The following is a 16379-nucleotide window of genomic DNA, read 5'->3' on the forward strand; positions in this document are numbered from 1 at the left end:
AAAGGTTTTGGCGAGAATAAGTTTTTTGCTTTTTTGCGAAATTTTCTAGATATCTTAAACGTGAGAGTGCATTTGGCATATACGATTTATATAATTTATATTTTAATTTATTTTATAATTTTTTAATGAATTAGCACCATTTAAAAAAGCCTCATTACAGTAAATGTGAATTCTGTATGTCAATTTATAGACCTAATTCGCTATTTTATGGCTGTATTCTCTGTATCTGTATTCTCTTTATCGCTGAATCGATATTTTTTGATTTCTTTACTCATAAATTCAACACTAATGTGCTGTCATTTATATGAGTATATAACTGATTTCCGAGGCATTCAAGCTTAATTAAATACGTTTCTTGCTGTCACATTGCTACTGAATGCTGTCAAAGCTTGTAAATTTAATATGAGGCCACCCAATAACTTAGCCCCTTTACGGGAATTAACTGAGAATATGACACACATATATGCATACATACATACATACAGCCATAAAAACTTCTGCAGCAAGCTTTCAAAAATAGTTTTGCTACACGAAGTGCCAAGGCCGCGCTTGCGACGCTTGATTCGTGAATCGTGTTGGCAATGCCATTTCAGCTGTCATAAATCTGTCACCAAGCATTGCCATTAACCAGCTTAACGCTCACTAATTTTACTATTTTTCTTATACTTGTTTAATTTTATTATACTTTTATCGTGCTTCTATTCCGCTGAATGGCTGGCGTGTTGACCGTAATTAGTTTTGTGTGCGCATGCAAATAAAAAGTATAAAATGTTTCAAATACAACAATACAATGGGGGTATGTACATGTGTACATATATGTGCATGTGTGCTGAGCTGCAAGTCGCAATTTGCGTTAAAAGAAAAATTTCACATGCCCGCGCTTGGCATTGTTGGAATTAATAAATTCGTTTAATTCCTGATTTTTTTTTGATTCAGCTAAAATTAGTTCCTTTCTTTTAATTTATATACTATTACTTATGCATGTAGTTGTTGGAGCGTGTTATAGTTAATACGGTTGCTGTTGCTATTGCAGTTACTGTTGTTATTGCTGTTGTTGTTGGCGTGCGCGCCAGTAACAAATAATTCCTATTCACAATTTTTTTCCAGCTTTCCAGCAACTTTGTTAACACCTTGCACGCAACTGACGGAAATTTCTTGAGCTGCAACAAATCTGTGCTGGCATGAATTTTGCCGCGGCGGCAGCAAGTCACAGCAAGAAGCTAACTCACTTTGCCTGTCAGGTAGTCTACTTGGCGTATGTATGTTGATCGCCCCTTAATAACTACCATAGCCGTACATGTATACAGTATATTTTGCTTAGCTGCCCATCCTTCTTTGCACGAAAAACTTGTGCGTTTAACCGAAAAAAGCACTTAAGCGAATTTTCTTTACTACTTCAATGAGGAAGGTATCCGAATCCCTATGAAACCAAATAATGGAGGAGCACTTACCATGTAGAAATTACTGCAAGATAAATTTTTTCCGAATGGTATCTAATTATCTCTCTAAGTCGTAGAGAAATGCTGGGTATAATATTTATCGTAAAATTACTGACTGGCTTGATTAATAGCCCGGCCCTCCTGGCTGAGGTAAATTTTAATGTTCCTTCTCGAGTGTCAAGACACTTTCGACCTCTATTTTTAAAGCCATGCAAAACTAATTTTGAACTAAACGAATCATTCTGTGGTTTATGTCAAGATTTTAACTGTCATTCCAGCACGTTTGACGTATCGGACTCGATTTTTACTATAAAGAAAACTATTATTTCCACTCTCAATAATTGAAATACTATCTTTAGCATATCCAATCAGCTGATGAATTTGATTCTGTAGCTGAATAGTTTTAGATCTCGACACTTAACAAACTCCTGTTTCCACTACTCGGCACGAAAAAACTAAAAAAAAAAAAAAAAAGGTTCCGTACGTCATGCGGACTGCGCCCCTCGTGTCGGTTGGGCGGGAATGGAGGGTAAAAAGCCGTTGGGATTAATTAATTAATTAATTAAATCTATATAACTACATAAAATAATTGCCGTTTTCGTTGTTCTGCGAGATGAGCAAAATAAATAATAGGTTGTAAAATTAGGGTAAGTGCAGAGCCAGTGCAGGTAAACGTAATACTTTCTTTGTTAATTGATTAATAGTTGCAAATTTTTAAGGCAGGTATCGCTAATGTGCAGGTATGTTGAATGCAAGTATCGGAGCAGTTTCCTTATAAATGTTGAAAATAATGCCGCTGACGCGCATTTTGGGATAGGTATCTTAAATGTGCACTTAAGCACAAAGGCAGCAAAGCAAAATATACTGTATGACTCAAATGTCTTTCCATATAACTAAGTACATAGTATGTGTACGGAGGCATGCATGCATGCATCTGAGCCAGTTTACTTACAGCCAACCTTCTTGCCTATCTTTGCATAGCAACACTCCTCCCCTTCTATGTTTTTGTTGTTGTTGCCTTCTGTTATTATTTTAGTGCACTCAGTGTACTCCTTTTTTTACTATGCAATGCATTTTTAATTTATTGCTACCTTTATCCACCTTCAACTCATTGTGTGCAACTGCAACTGCATTGTGTTTAAAATTTATTATTATTTATCGTCGGTTTTCGTGTTTGGCGCAGGCGGAAAATAGTATACTGTCTAGGGGGCAAAAGCGCACTCAAACAAAACTAATATACACTCACATTCACTACAACCAACTGTAGACACACGTCTATAAACAACGCCATAAATAATTTTAAATGTATGCGCATATTTTCAAATTTAAACCAAACGCATGCGTCTGTATGTATGTATACTATCTGTTTTAAATTATGAGCCTTTACTTAAACAGTAAAACAAAAAATATGGCATAATAAACAAAAAATATAATAAGAGAAAATTAAAATAATCAGGGTTCAAAAAATGCAATTAAAAATGTAAATATTTTGATAGGGAACTCCAACTTTATTGCATTTTTAATTACTCAGCCACATACAGTCAACGTAAAAAATATGAATACCCTGACGTTTTAACGATTTTATTTATTTATATTTTCCATACCAAATTTTTTTCATTTGTTATATAAATATAGGTCATTGAACAGCAAAAAGCAGGGGCACCAATTTTTTTACTTTGATATAAAACTCAAAAAATACCAAAAAGAAATTATTAAAATTTTCAACTTTTCAATTCGATTTAAAATCTCTAAAAATTACCTTTGATTTTCGGGAACCTTTTTTTTGTCGAGGGTGTTGTGAATATAACTAGGGAAGACAAAAATATGCAAATGCATATTATGACACAAAGTACATATTTTGCCGAAAAAGCACAAAAATGATTATTTTGCTAATAAGTTAATTAATTTTGGCATAACAGGTCAATTCAATAAGTTTTCCAGTAAGTACATGCAGCGAGAGTGTAAAAGAAAAATAGAGAGTAAAACTGAGAGCAAGAGAAAACTATCAGAAAAAGTTATTGAACGTCAAACTATTAAAAACTTGCAACTTAGCAATTTTGACACTTTCTGACGGTTAAGTTTTGGCACGCAATTCTCTCTTTAATTGGGAATAGTTTCCATCGTCATAAAAAAAAAAATTTACATTAGATTTAAATTGTTCATCGATATTTTAATTTCACTAATTATGTTTCATCAAATCATCATCTTAAACAATTTGTTTACATTTGAATTTGAAACATAACCTTACTTTTTGACTCCTGCAAATTCCTGATAGTAAAATTTTTACTAGCAAAAATTTTGGGTTATTGAATGTATTTCCAATAGGCGTTTAACATTCAAGGAAGGTGGAAGTGCGATATCTGTGTATCTGCAGCCATTTGGATGTCTTAGCGTTACTTTTGAGCTTTTATTAAAACCTTGTGTGTAATTACTTGTTTAAGTTAAGTTGCAGTAAATTTCTGTTGTTACACTAAGTAGTGAACGATTGTATTGATTTTTAATTTCTACTCACATCTTGAGAGATTTGTACGAAAGGTGTTGGATTTTTTGAGCGGTAAGTGCTTGGCATTATCTCCATGATTGGTATTAGTTTATAAAATGGAGGGTGCTTCGGCGACAGAGTTGAGCAGTGACCCGGGTGGCGCTGAGGATAGCTTTTATGACTCAAATGCGTCTCTTGAGGGCCTACCAAATCCAAAAAGGCGAAGGCATAGGAAAAATAGAAAATTGAAGATAGATGTAGAAGAGGCTAAGAAATTGCCCGAGATGCAAGGTATGTTGGTCCCTAAGGGCACCTCTGTGCGAGACGTTCTTGCGAAGAAGGGAAATACGATGATTGTATCCAATACAGAAATTAAAGACAATCTCGTTTTGGAAGCTGCTGGTACAGACAACGTTGTGCAAAATGGTGGTGCTACTAGGAAAATTCAGAGTAACGTAACCTCAAATGCAGTGGTGGAAAGTGAGGTTGGCAGCAGTGATGTACGAGCTAACCCGACTTCGCCAGTTATGGCGGGAGTGTCGGGCGACGCCGAGCGCGTTGTTGTTGGCAACGTAACCTCCAATATTGAAGGCTTGAGTATGGGGCAAGGAGAAAATTTTGTACAGAGCGGTAGTGGTTTGGGTTCTGGGGTGGTTCCTAATAAGGAGGGAATTATGTTTCCAGCGGATTACAGGGGAGTGGTTGCAGTCCTCTTGGACACATCGCAATGACAATTGTTCGCGAATAATAATATGAAAAATGGTGTATTCCTATGGAACTAGGCCTGGGTAACGGCGCAAATTTTTTGGCTCTGACACACTAACTCCAGCGCCACTGTCGGAATCAGCACAGTGTGTTGGCGCAATTGCGCCTCTTCAGGCTAAAGCTTATTTCCTTTATTGCTGCACGTTGCACCAAAGTGAATTAATACAAGGTGATATCGGTTGAGAAAAAACTCAAGTATACTCAAGTTCAAAACCCAAAAATACAACAAACCCATCATTTTCACATTCAGAAGGACCGCGACGAATTCTAGCTGTGCTGCACATTTTACAAGAGACACTTCTATTTCGGGTGTTCTTTGCGACACCCGCTGTTGTCAGTGTTCCGGTGTTGAACTAAGGTGAATTAATACAAGGTGGTATCGGTTGGGCAAAAACAAGCCAAGTTCAAAACCCAAAAATACAACAAACACATAATTTTCACATTCAGAAGGACCGCGGCTAATTTTAGCAGCACCACCTTGTAAAAATTCGCCTTGTGCTGCACATTTTACAAGTGACACCTCGTTTTGTGTGTTCTTTGCTGGTTCCTTGCGCCGCCCGGTGTTGTTAGTGTTCCGGTGTTGCTGGCGCCATTGCGTCACAGAGTTGTGAAAATCGGTATCGGCGCCAGTAACTCAACTCTCGGTATCAGCACAATGGCGCGGCGCCGCACTGTGTTACCCACGGCTATATGGAACAAAATCAATCACTTTTGTATAGAGGGTGTTGATGAGGTACGAGCAGTCGGTAGGACGCTTTATAAGATAGTTTCTCTATCTGTGAAAGCTGCAAATGAATGTTTGAATAATGTAAATCTTATTAGGGCCAACATAAGACCCTTCATCCCTAGATCCTTTGTTGAAACTTGTGGGGTTGTGCGGTATATACCAGAGGCTATGACTGATGTGGAGATTCTGGAAAGCATCAAATCTGATATTAAAGTGACTGCAGTGTATAGGCTAAAGAGACGGGATAGAGAGGATAGGAACAAATTTTTAACCACTCAGACGGTGAAACTAACCTTTGGAGGTAACCAGTTGCCTGATAGTGTGCAAATCTACTTCACGTGCTGTAAGGTATTACTGCACGTTAAGCAGTGTTACAATTGTGGCCGTTTGGGGCATACGCGACTTGGGTGTAGGTCCAAAACTCGGTGCATCATGTGTGGGATTGAGGGTAAGTGTAATGAGAACTGTGCGAATAGGAAGTCTATTTTGTGTGGTGACGAGGTTGAGGTCTCGGTGAACAGCCGTGTATGCCCTAGTTGGAAGAAGGAGAAAGAGATTGTCGAGGTGACGACGATTAAGAAACTTACGAAGAAGGAGGTATATGAGTCGTACTCGCAGTTTAGTTCGATTAATCGGTTTGAGGCTTTAGCTGACTATGAGAATGCTTTCCCTGTTTTGGGTAAGGGTGCGTCAAATATTATTAATGAAGATATGGAGGTTAACAAGCGTTTAGTTAAGATAAGATATAATACGGTTGTTATAAGATCTGGGCGATCAGATAGAGTTTTGTATCCCAGAACACCAAAAGTTCTCGCGTGGGAAAAAACTGGGTGGTCAAAAGTGTCGGAGATTGACAAGATTATCAATGCACTATGCAACAGATTTCGTTTTAACAAAGATGATCCGCTCATCTCGGTTATTGCTGCACTGAAGTATAATGATGGAGAGGGTGAGGCCATCGATGAGAGAATGGACAGGGTGAGAAATAATAATATTACTTGTGGTGAAAGTTCTGCGATATAACTGCCAGAGTCTTAAAACTAATAAAAGTTATATTGACAGCTTCATTATACATAATCAGATAGATATTGATGCACTACAAGAGATTTTCTCGCATGATGACAGGATTGAAGACCACAAGCTTTTGATCTACAAACTTTTAAAAAACACCAGGCCTGATGGGTAAGGGGGTGTTCCGATTGGATTCAAGAATGATATTAAGTTTAGAAAGGTTAAGTATCCAACTCAATACGATTTATTAATCGCGAAAATACTGAACCTTACATGTAATTTGACAATTTGTTGTGTGTAGATTTCAAAGTTGTTTGTATTCTTGAATGCTCACGAAAATGTTCTGTTGTTGGGGGACTTTAACGCGAGAATGATTAGGTGGGGTGATGCGTTGTTTGAATGATGGGTCCAAGACGTATTTTAGGCACTCAGTGTTGACGGGTGGCGGACACAGCAGTGTCCTTGATCTTACTTTTATGAATATTCCGGCTGGTGTAGGGTGGATGTGCAAAGCGATGTATGTCGGTGGGAGCCATCACTGTCCCATTATTGTAGATGTAGGTGGTAGCTCAAAGCAGCCTTTTCATTTTGTATCTAAACATTTATTGAACAGGGAACTAGGAAAAATCAATGGTGTTAGCAGCATTCAGGCGTTGACTGAGTCCTTTGCTGAAGCCAGGCAAATAAATAATTAAATTTAAACACTCTCCCAAATCTTGGTGGAATGATGCACTGGCCAAAGAATACAGACTTCTTAATGCAGCGCGGTGTAAAGCAAGAAGGACTAACAAAATTGAAGACAATGAGAAAGCTTGTAGGTTGTTGGAGAGGTGGAAAGTACTGGTCAAGGAGGCGAAAAAAGCAAACTTCCTTGACGCTGTTGAGGAACTGAGTGCGCAACCAAACACGAGAAGGGAATGGTTCTTCATCAATAATGTAAAAAATATGAACAGGAATTCGGTGTCGGAGTGGCATACTTAAATTTTCTTAGTAATTAGGTAGTCAATGTTAACTCCCCTTCACTTGATGTCATGGTGGTCAGTTTACAATCTGCATCTGGTTTGCAAGCTTTGTATTGTGGCGGGGTTTTTCCACAGCTTTCGGTGTATATCTCTAAGAAAAAATCGTCGGCTGGTGGATACGATAAAATCGCGTATAGAATGTTGAAGGCGATTCCTGAAGGAGCATGGGCGTCTGTTGTTTGGTTGTTGCAGTTTCATTTTGATGAGAACCAAATTGAAGACTCGTGGCGTTGAATAAGGATTGTCCCGATTCCGAAGGGTAATGCCAGTGTAGATGAGATTGAAAATTTCAGACCCATCTCTTTAATTTCTGTTATGATAAAAAGCATTAACATGGTGGTCAAGGAGGTGCTCACTGAATACCTGGAATCAAATCAGAATATTCCTTCTAGATGTTTTGCCTATAGGACGAATAAGTCAATGGCTACGTGTTTAAATGAATGTTTGCAGGTCATTGGTAGTGAAAAGTATAAGAGGAAGGTTTTTGTCTGTGCTCTCGATCTCTCTAATGCGTATAATTGTGTGGATATTGTCAAGTTAATCAAATTGCTCAATGAATATGGTGTTCATCCAAAAATCTATATTTGGATGTACAACTTTCTACATAGGAGGACTCTGATTTTGGGAAAGAGTGAAATTGTGGTGGAGAATGGGTTGCCTCAGGAGAGTTGCCTATCTCCAAGCACTCACATCTTTCAATTTGCGGATGATTTTCTGCTTGTCTCCACCTGCAGAACGACTGCAGGAGCCCTTAAAAATTTACAAGAGAAGCTTGTTGAGTTCAATAGTGCGTGTTTTGGCCTATGTTTAAAAATTAACATTGTAAAAACAAAGTTTATGTACATGGTGAGGGGCTGTAGAAACTCTTTTTCCTTAAGGCTGGAGAAGGGTAATATGGATCAGGGGAGACAGTTGAAATTTCTTGGAAGGATTGTTTGTGCTTCTGGTGCATTGAGGGACCACGTTATAAAAATCAGGAAGGAAATTGTTCCGGCGACCAACCTAATAAAGCGCCTTACCTCTATTAAGGCTGGTCTGGCACCTTAATGTTAAAAAAAAAAAACAGCATGTGTTGCGGCGAATTGCGGGTGAAACTCGTCTTTGTTCCAAATTAAAAGCGTTTGATAAACATTAAATTCAATTGTCTTTATTCACTAACAATAGCGCTAAATTTGTACAATAATTACTGCGGGTAAAGCGTTAGATAAACTACGAAATATTAAGCGGGTGAACTTCGCGGAGATTGCGGAAAAACGATGCTTAGCGAGCGGGTATTAACAACGAGTGATTATAAATGTGCAAAAATGTACAAACCAAAAAGGGCATAACAAAAAGAACGTCAAAGTCGTTAACCCGTATGCGCTTACATTGCTGACATTAACCATTATGTGATCATACAACTAATAAACTTGAGAAAATGCATACATGAACTCAACATACCGCCGCGCTTGAACTATCTTGATACGTTCAATATAAAAGTTACAAATGCATAAACAATTTAATACTGGCAGAAATTCAAATTAAAATTATAGATAAGTTACTATATACTAGACTTCTTCATGAAATATATCTCCTTACGTTGGTAAGAGGCAGAGCTTAACTATGGGCCGAATTAGTTCGCCTTGCGGTGTCTTCAACGTAACCACTATTACGCGCCCATCACTGTTGCCAGCGTCCACTTCGTCGGAGGGGTAGGCTCGTTGCAGACCGCAACCACATCACCTTCTTCGATGTTGCGCGAGGAACGAAACCACTTGGTGCGACGCTGTAGACTGACGAGATACTCGTCTCTCCAACGTCGCCAGAAATGTCGCCTCATGGCAGGAATAGTTTGCCACCGCTGACGAAGATTTCCACAGAACCCTTGACCCTCAGGTTCTGGGATTGGCTTCAGTGGTTCGCCAATAACAAAATGACCAGGAGTTAGGTCCTCTAAGTCATCAGCAGCTGCAGAGTTGTCACAGAGCGGGCGGGAGTTTACGCAGGCCTCTACTTCTGTCAACAGCGTGTTGAACTCTTCATAGGACAGTAGAGTTGCACCCAGTACGCGTTTCAGATGATACTTAATGCGCTTGACGCCTGTTTCCCAGTATCCACCCATATGAGGTGCAGACGGAGGGTTGAAACGCCACTCGATGTTTGAGTCGGCAAAGAACGAACGTAGTTTAGCATCTGCCATGCACCGCTGGAATGCAATTCGAAGTTCTTTCTCAGCACCGACGAAATTCGTGCCGTTGTCAGACGACATGACTCTGCAGTAGCCCCGGCGGCTTATGAATCTTTTCAGCGCATTCAGAAACGCTGGTGTTGACAGGTCTCCAACAAACTCCAAGTGCATGCACCAGTGCACATGCATACAAATGAGCAAATGTAGCCCTTGGTCGCCTTCGCTCCTCTACCATGGGTGAACTTATATAAGTAAGGTCCAGCAAAGTCGACAGCGGTGCGGGTAAAGCAACGAGCGTAGGTGGTACGAGTTGCAGGTAAATCTCCCATAGATTGTGTGGCGAGATTGCGGTTTAAACTGGTGCATTTCACGCATTTATGATATATGCTACGTATAATAAGCACCAATAAGCCAGTATCGGCGTTGCAAGACGGTCTGCATAATGCGGGGTCCAGAGTGTAACGTGAACTCGTGAATATCGTGGACGATTAATTTTGCAAGCGGAGAGTTTTTTGGCAGGATGACTGGGTGCCTTACATCAGGCGTAACTGCAGCATGCTTCAAACGACCTCCAACACGCAAGACGTTTTTCTCATCGAGGTATGGCTGCAAGCGCAAAAGACTGCTGCGAAGCGGGATTGGCCTTTTTGCGCTGCAAAGAGAGATTTCGTTAGAAAAATAGAATGATTGGGTATACCTGATCAGGCGCAGCTCAGCTTCGGATAACTCTTGACAACTCGGAGGACCGAATCGCCTAGCAGCATTGAGCCGAGTATTCACTCGAGCGTTGACAAAGAACCTTAGCACGTAAGCGATGACACGGCGCAGTTTGGAAAACGACGAATACTTCAGCATTATAGGCCAGTGCTCGTTTGAGCTCGTAACATGAGCAACGACTTTGCTTCGAACGCCTACCTCGGTTGTGTGCTGTTTAGACGACGTTTGTTTCCAGAACTGGTCAGTGCTCTTCAAGAATTCGGGGCCCGTCCACCACAGTTGTTGATGCTGCAGCTCAGATGGAGTTATACCTCTCGAGGCACAATCGGCTGGATTCAGTTCCGAGCGGACATGGTTCCAACACTCAGGAGGAAGAATTTCCTGAATGTCAGCGACCCGATTGGCGATGAACGTCAGCCATTTGCTAGGATGCGCTTGTATCCACGCCAACGTGATTGTGGAGTCCGTCCAGGCATACAGCGGATAGCGGAGATCGTCCCAACTGTGTAACACGCTTTGCACCAATTTAGCAGCGAGATGCGCAGCGCATAGTTCTAGACGGGGCAGCGTTTTTGTTTTAAGCGGCGCTACTTTGGACTTCGATGAGATCAGCGCAACAGTGACCCGGCCGTCGGGTTGCAAGGTGCGCGCGTACATAACGGCGGCGTAAGCTCGTTCGGACGCGTCAGCAAAGATATGCAGCTCAGTGAATGACCCAGTTGCACCTGAGCCAATCCAGCGAGTTACCTTCAAGTTCGAAAGAAGTTGCAGCTCCGAGCGATGTTCCAACCACTTCATTGCAGTAGAGTCAGGAATGACGTCATCCCAACCACATTGTTACGCCAAATCTCCTGGAACCACATTTTCGATCTTATCGTCGCTGGAGCGAGCAGTCCCAGAGGATCGAAAAGAGTGCTAGCATCAGATAGAAAGGTTTTCTTCGTTAAAATAGCGGGTGGCTTCTTCAAATTAACCACGAACGTTAGGTAATCCTCTGCTGTATTCCACACTAGACCCAAAGCATGGACATCCTCACCGTCGACTAAGTAGTGAGATATTGTTTTCGATGCATTTGATATTTTTTCGCAAAGTTCCGCACAATTCGATGCCCACTTTCGAAGCTCGAAGCCACCTTCTTTCAGGATTTCGGAGACATTTTGCTGTAAAAGTAGCAGCTCTTCTTTGGACGATGTACCAGTGATGAGATCGTCCATGTAAAAGTCTTTGTGGATGACAGCAGAAGCTTTCTCACAAATGTGCGAATATTTTGCGGTTTGTTGTAGCGATCTCACAGCTAGATGAGACGCGGCTGCCACGCCGTAAGTTACGCGCAGCATACGATAGTCTTGTATGGGTAAACTCGGATCTCGACGCCATACAATTCGCTGTAGATCAATGTACTTCGGTGCTACGCATATTTGGCGGTACATTTTCGCAACGTCCGCGGTCAGTGCATAGCGATGCGTTCTAAAACGCGTTAAAATTGAAAATAAGTCCTGCTGCAGTTGAGGACCGACAAATAATGCGTCGTTCAGCGAATTTCCGGTGGCAGTTTTAGCCGACGCGTTGAAAACGACCCTCAGCTTAGTGGTAACGCTCGAATCCTTTACAACAGGGTGATGCGGCATGTAAAACATTTGACTCGTTGATTCTGGTGCGAGCTCCATATGATTCATGTCGAGAAGTTCCTGCATGAACTCATTGTAGCGTAGCCGCAGGTCGTCATCCCGAGCAAGGCGCCTCTCGATGCGTAGTAGGCTTTGGACAGCATAACTTCGCGAATCGCCCAGAAGTACGTCGGTCTTCAGCGGCAGTTCGACAACAAAGCGACCGTCAGGTGCTCTTTGGTGCGTTGTTTCGAAGAGTTCTTCGCAGTGACGCTCTTCGTATGTGAGGTGGGTCTTTTGCGGAGCTTCTTCTAACTCCCACAGTCTAGTAAGAGCTCTATCCAACTGGACTTCGCAGTGCAGCGACTGTAGGCGAGGTGCAGCAGGTTCTATTCCGTCGACGCTTCCAAATAGCGTCCAACCAAAGACAGTGCGCTGAGTCATCGGCGTACCAGGTGGACCCTTACGGACTTCTGAGCAAAGGAGCTGTTGCATGACGTCCATACCAACCAGAATGTTGATACGCCCGGGTTTCATGAACTGCGGATCGGCTAAGAATAAACCTTGCACATGCGGCCACGCTAAAACTGACAAAGTCTGTGTGGGCAAGTCGCTTGTAATCTTGGGTAAGAATAACGCGTTGATAGGGAAGCATTCATCTAAACAATAAGACGACAATGAAAGTAATACCTCACCTCTAGAGCGGCCTCCTTGCGACGAACCGATGCCAGTAATGGATACTGCGGACGCTTTTCGTGGTAGACCTAGACGTTGTACACATGCCTCAGTTACGAAGGACGCATGTGAGCCGGAATCAAACAGCAAGCGCGCGGTTTGCCAATGACCACAACAATCGCGGACTTTGACTAAGGCGGTAGCCAATAGCACAGTTCTGTCTTTTGGACGCGGCGGGTTGGAGCTAGCATTCAAATACGAGGATGTCCATGCAGCAGCGGAGCCTGTGGACGAGGCGATAGCGGATGAAGTGTTTGTGTTTGATTGTAGTGCGGCATTCGCGGCGAGAGGGGATGGCGTGACAGGAGACGCATTGTTGACAAAATGAGCGGTGGTTGTGACGTTAGTCGTAGAGGAGGCATTATGCATCAGCGTGTGATGACGTTGCTGGCAGATCCTGCAAGCAGAGGAGCTATTACATTTTGCCTTGTAATGACCGGAGCTTATGCAGTTCGTACACACGCGCGCTTCTCTGACAAACTTCGATTTCGCGTTTGAGTCCAGGTTGCGAAACTTATCACAACTATATATTTTGTGGGGACCTTTACAATAGGTACAACCTGTGCTGTTTTGTTCCTGCACTGCGTGAAACACATTCGTGGACTTGCTCGCTGAAGTGGTTTTACCCTTGGTGGGTAGTGATGTTGACGACGAAAGCATGGCCAGAGACCGACACCTAACTTCCAAAAACGTGGAAAGCTGCTCGAACGACGGAGGCTCATCACTGACGAGTGATAGCTCCCACTGTTTACGCGTCTCGAATGCTAATTTGTTTACTACTTCGTGCACCAACCAATCGTCCCAAAACTCTACTGGACGAACCTAAAGCCTTAAGTTCGCGTATGTGTTGTTGAAATGCGTCGATTACACTTTTTATTGTGTCAGCAGTATCACTAGTAGCCTTTTTAACATCGGCCATAGCTCTGAGATGCCCTTCCACTATTACCCGCATGACCTTATAGCGTGATTTCAAAAGGTCCCAAGCTTCATCGTAATTAGCGTCACATATTTTGAAGCCACTTATAATTTTTAACGCGTCACCTTTCAAACAACTACGGAGATAGTGCAGCTTTTGTCCGTGCGACAATGCGGCATTACTATCCACCAGCGAAGAAAATGCATCAAAAGAACCAATCCATTCTGTGGAGTCACCCGAGAATGTAGGCAGCTCCGTTTTGGGCAGACGTATCGATGCAGACACTGGCATTTGAGCGGGCGAGGGGTGTGATTCGGTACGACACTTCTGTACGCGATTAAAATTGGCTAAAGCCGTAGAATACCAAGTCTCGGCTTGAATTCGCACATTTTCTTCGACCTCTGTATTATCACTTCCGCACGAGAGTTCTACCGCGTCATGAGCGGTATTGAAACGAGCCCACTGTTCGTTAAGGAGTTGCAGATAACTTTTAACACTTTCTGCGTCCATTAAAAATGCTTCGTCAGTGCTCTTAGCCATATATCGCTTGATGGCATTGAGCGCAGAATCGCGCGTTTTAACGAAGTTCGACATTTTTCGTTTTGCTTTTTACGAGTCGTTCGTAGGTCACATATTTAATATTTGGCACTTGCAAAGGGCAATTGAAGGACGCGTTAGGTTTATAGAGGTTCTTAAGGTTAAAGGAAGGACGACCGCACCAATGTAACAAACGATTTAATGCGCTGAAATCGGCTCTATTTGTTTAAAATCCACGCACGTGATTTTTTTTAGCCTTAAAGTAACTTGCCGTAATTACTTAACTGGGGTTGCACTTTTGTGTTTAGCAGGGATCGCAATTATAGCTCTAGTATTTTGTTTTAGTTCACTTGCGGGTAGCACTCTGTTTTCTTTAGTTTTTATTTGCGGATTATAAACTCAAGACTTTTTCTCGTACGTATGTATGTATGTACGTATATTTAATATTCACACAAACTAGCAAGCGGAATTAGCAAATCCGGCTCGAAGGACCAGCATATGTTGCGGCGAATTGCGGGTGAAACTCGTCTTTGTTCCAAATTAAAAGCGTTTGATAAACATTAAATTCAATTGTCTTTATTCACTAACAATAGCGCTAAATTTGTAAAGCGTTAGATAAACTACGAAATATTAAGCGGGTGAACTTCGCGGAGATTGCGGAAAAACGATGCTTAGCGAGCGGGTATTAACAACGAGTGATTATAAATGTGCAAAAATGTACAAACCAAAAAGGGCATAACAAAAAGAACGTCAAAGTCGTTAACCCGTATGTGCTTACATTGCTGACATTAACCATTATGTGATCATACAACTAATAAACTTGAGAAAATGCATACATGAACTCAACAGGTTGCTTTAAATATTTATAAAGCTTTTGTTAGGGCGAAGGCAGAGTGTGGCAGCACTACTTGGGCAAATGCTCCGTGTGGTTATAATAAGAAATTATCGTGCGTTGTTAATGACACCTTAAGGCGGTGTATTAGGGTGCCGCCCAGTGCTCCAATCCACTCCAGGTTTGCACTTGCTGGCGAACTACCTCCTTTGTTTAGGGCGAGATGGTTAACTGTGAAGGAACTAGTAAAGCAATGGTTTAGCAATGCACTTTTTAGACATATGCTTGTAAGCACACCGCAAATCGATACCAGCTATAGCGCTATGTACTAAATGTCAATTTTAAGAGGCATGCTAGCCTGACTTTTCAGAAGCATAGTATTGCCGGATCTAAACGGAACTACTCTAGATCTCAGCTTATTGCAATGTACAATGAAATTAAGAGTTCATTGATTGAAGAAGGTTTTTATGTGTACTCTACAGATGCTTCGTACGACAGCGATAGGGTTCGTTGTGGAGTTTACGATTTGTATAGCAATGTTTCTTATCTGTATAGATTAGATGAGAAATATGCATCGATTACTGGTGAGCTTGTTGCAATTAGACAGGCGGTGGTTATGTTCGGCAAGCAAAAAAGAGCTAAAGCGGCAATATTCTCGGATAGTTTATCGGCCCTGGGAGAATTAGACAAGAAGTTCACAAATAATTGTGTTGTTTCGGAAATACATAATCTGTTGTATGCACAGCAGGAGACGTTGAGGGAAGTTAGATTTATATGGGTTCCAGGTCATATGGGTATTCAATTTAATGAGAGGGCTGACCTAGCTGGCAAAACGGCTGCTTCTGTTGGTCAAGGCTTATCGATTGGTCTAACTCCATATGAAGCTCTTCTTAGCCATCAGTGTCTTATCTTGGGGGAATGGGATATGGAATTTAAAGAGTCAAATTGCACAGTAGGTCGGAAGTTCGCTGAATACTCTCCTGACATTATAAGGAAACCATGGTTTAAAGACAGTAAAGTAAATATGAATAGTATGGAGATTAAGCTTATGGTTGGACACACATATTGCAATTACTATATCAGCAAATTCAATCCTGGCCGCCCCGGTCACTGCTCAATTTGTGATGTTCCTGACACAGCGGAACACATTATTTTTGAATGTCAGGCACTTGAGTCCGCAAGAAATGAGTTTGAAATTTTTACTAAATTCAGTGGCTTAGTGGAATTGCTGAAGTCAAAAAATTTGAAGTATTATAGTCAACTTATTAAGTTCCTTAATGATACAAATAAGTCGAATTTGTTATAATTTAAAAAAAAAAAATCTATCACAGTGCGAAAATACACGAAATAAAGGCAAAATTTGCAAAGTTAGTACCCGAATAACATAAACATAAAAAATTTAATATTGTGAACAATTTTCAA

At 41.4% G+C, this 16379-nt stretch overlaps 2 protein-coding genes across 2 annotated transcripts; both read right to left on the minus strand.

Annotated features, from left to right (window-relative positions):
• Positions 1 to 9094: 9094 nt before the first annotated feature.
• On the minus strand, positions 9095 to 9694 carry LOC118736329. Its single transcript, XM_036466423.1, has one exon. The coding sequence runs from the start codon at positions 9692 to 9694 to the stop codon at positions 9095 to 9097; it is 600 nt and encodes a 199-aa protein (XP_036322316.1).
• Positions 9695 to 11124: 1430 nt separating this feature from the next.
• Positions 11125 to 13332, minus strand: LOC118736330. Its single transcript, XM_036466424.1, has one exon. It carries the CDS (start codon positions 13330 to 13332, stop codon positions 11125 to 11127), a length of 2208 nt encoding a protein of 735 aa, XP_036322317.1.
• Positions 13333 to 16379: the final 3047 nt, after the last annotated feature.

This window comes from Rhagoletis pomonella, unplaced genomic scaffold (assembly GCF_013731165.1).
Source record: "Rhagoletis pomonella isolate Grant_MI unplaced genomic scaffold, Rhpom_1.0 Rhpom_scaffold_00003, whole genome shotgun sequence".
Taxonomy (NCBI): Eukaryota; Metazoa; Arthropoda; class Insecta; order Diptera; family Tephritidae; genus Rhagoletis; species Rhagoletis pomonella.

What these genes read in the sequence shown, in the direction of transcription:
- LOC118736329 (XM_036466423.1), bottom strand. Translation starts at nt 9,694, where the DNA reads ATGTCGTCTGACAACGGCACGAATTTCGTCGGTGCTGAGAAAGAACTT.
- LOC118736330 (XM_036466424.1), bottom strand. Translation starts at nt 13,332, where the DNA reads ATGCTTTCGTCGTCAACATCACTACCCACCAAGGGTAAAACCACTTCA.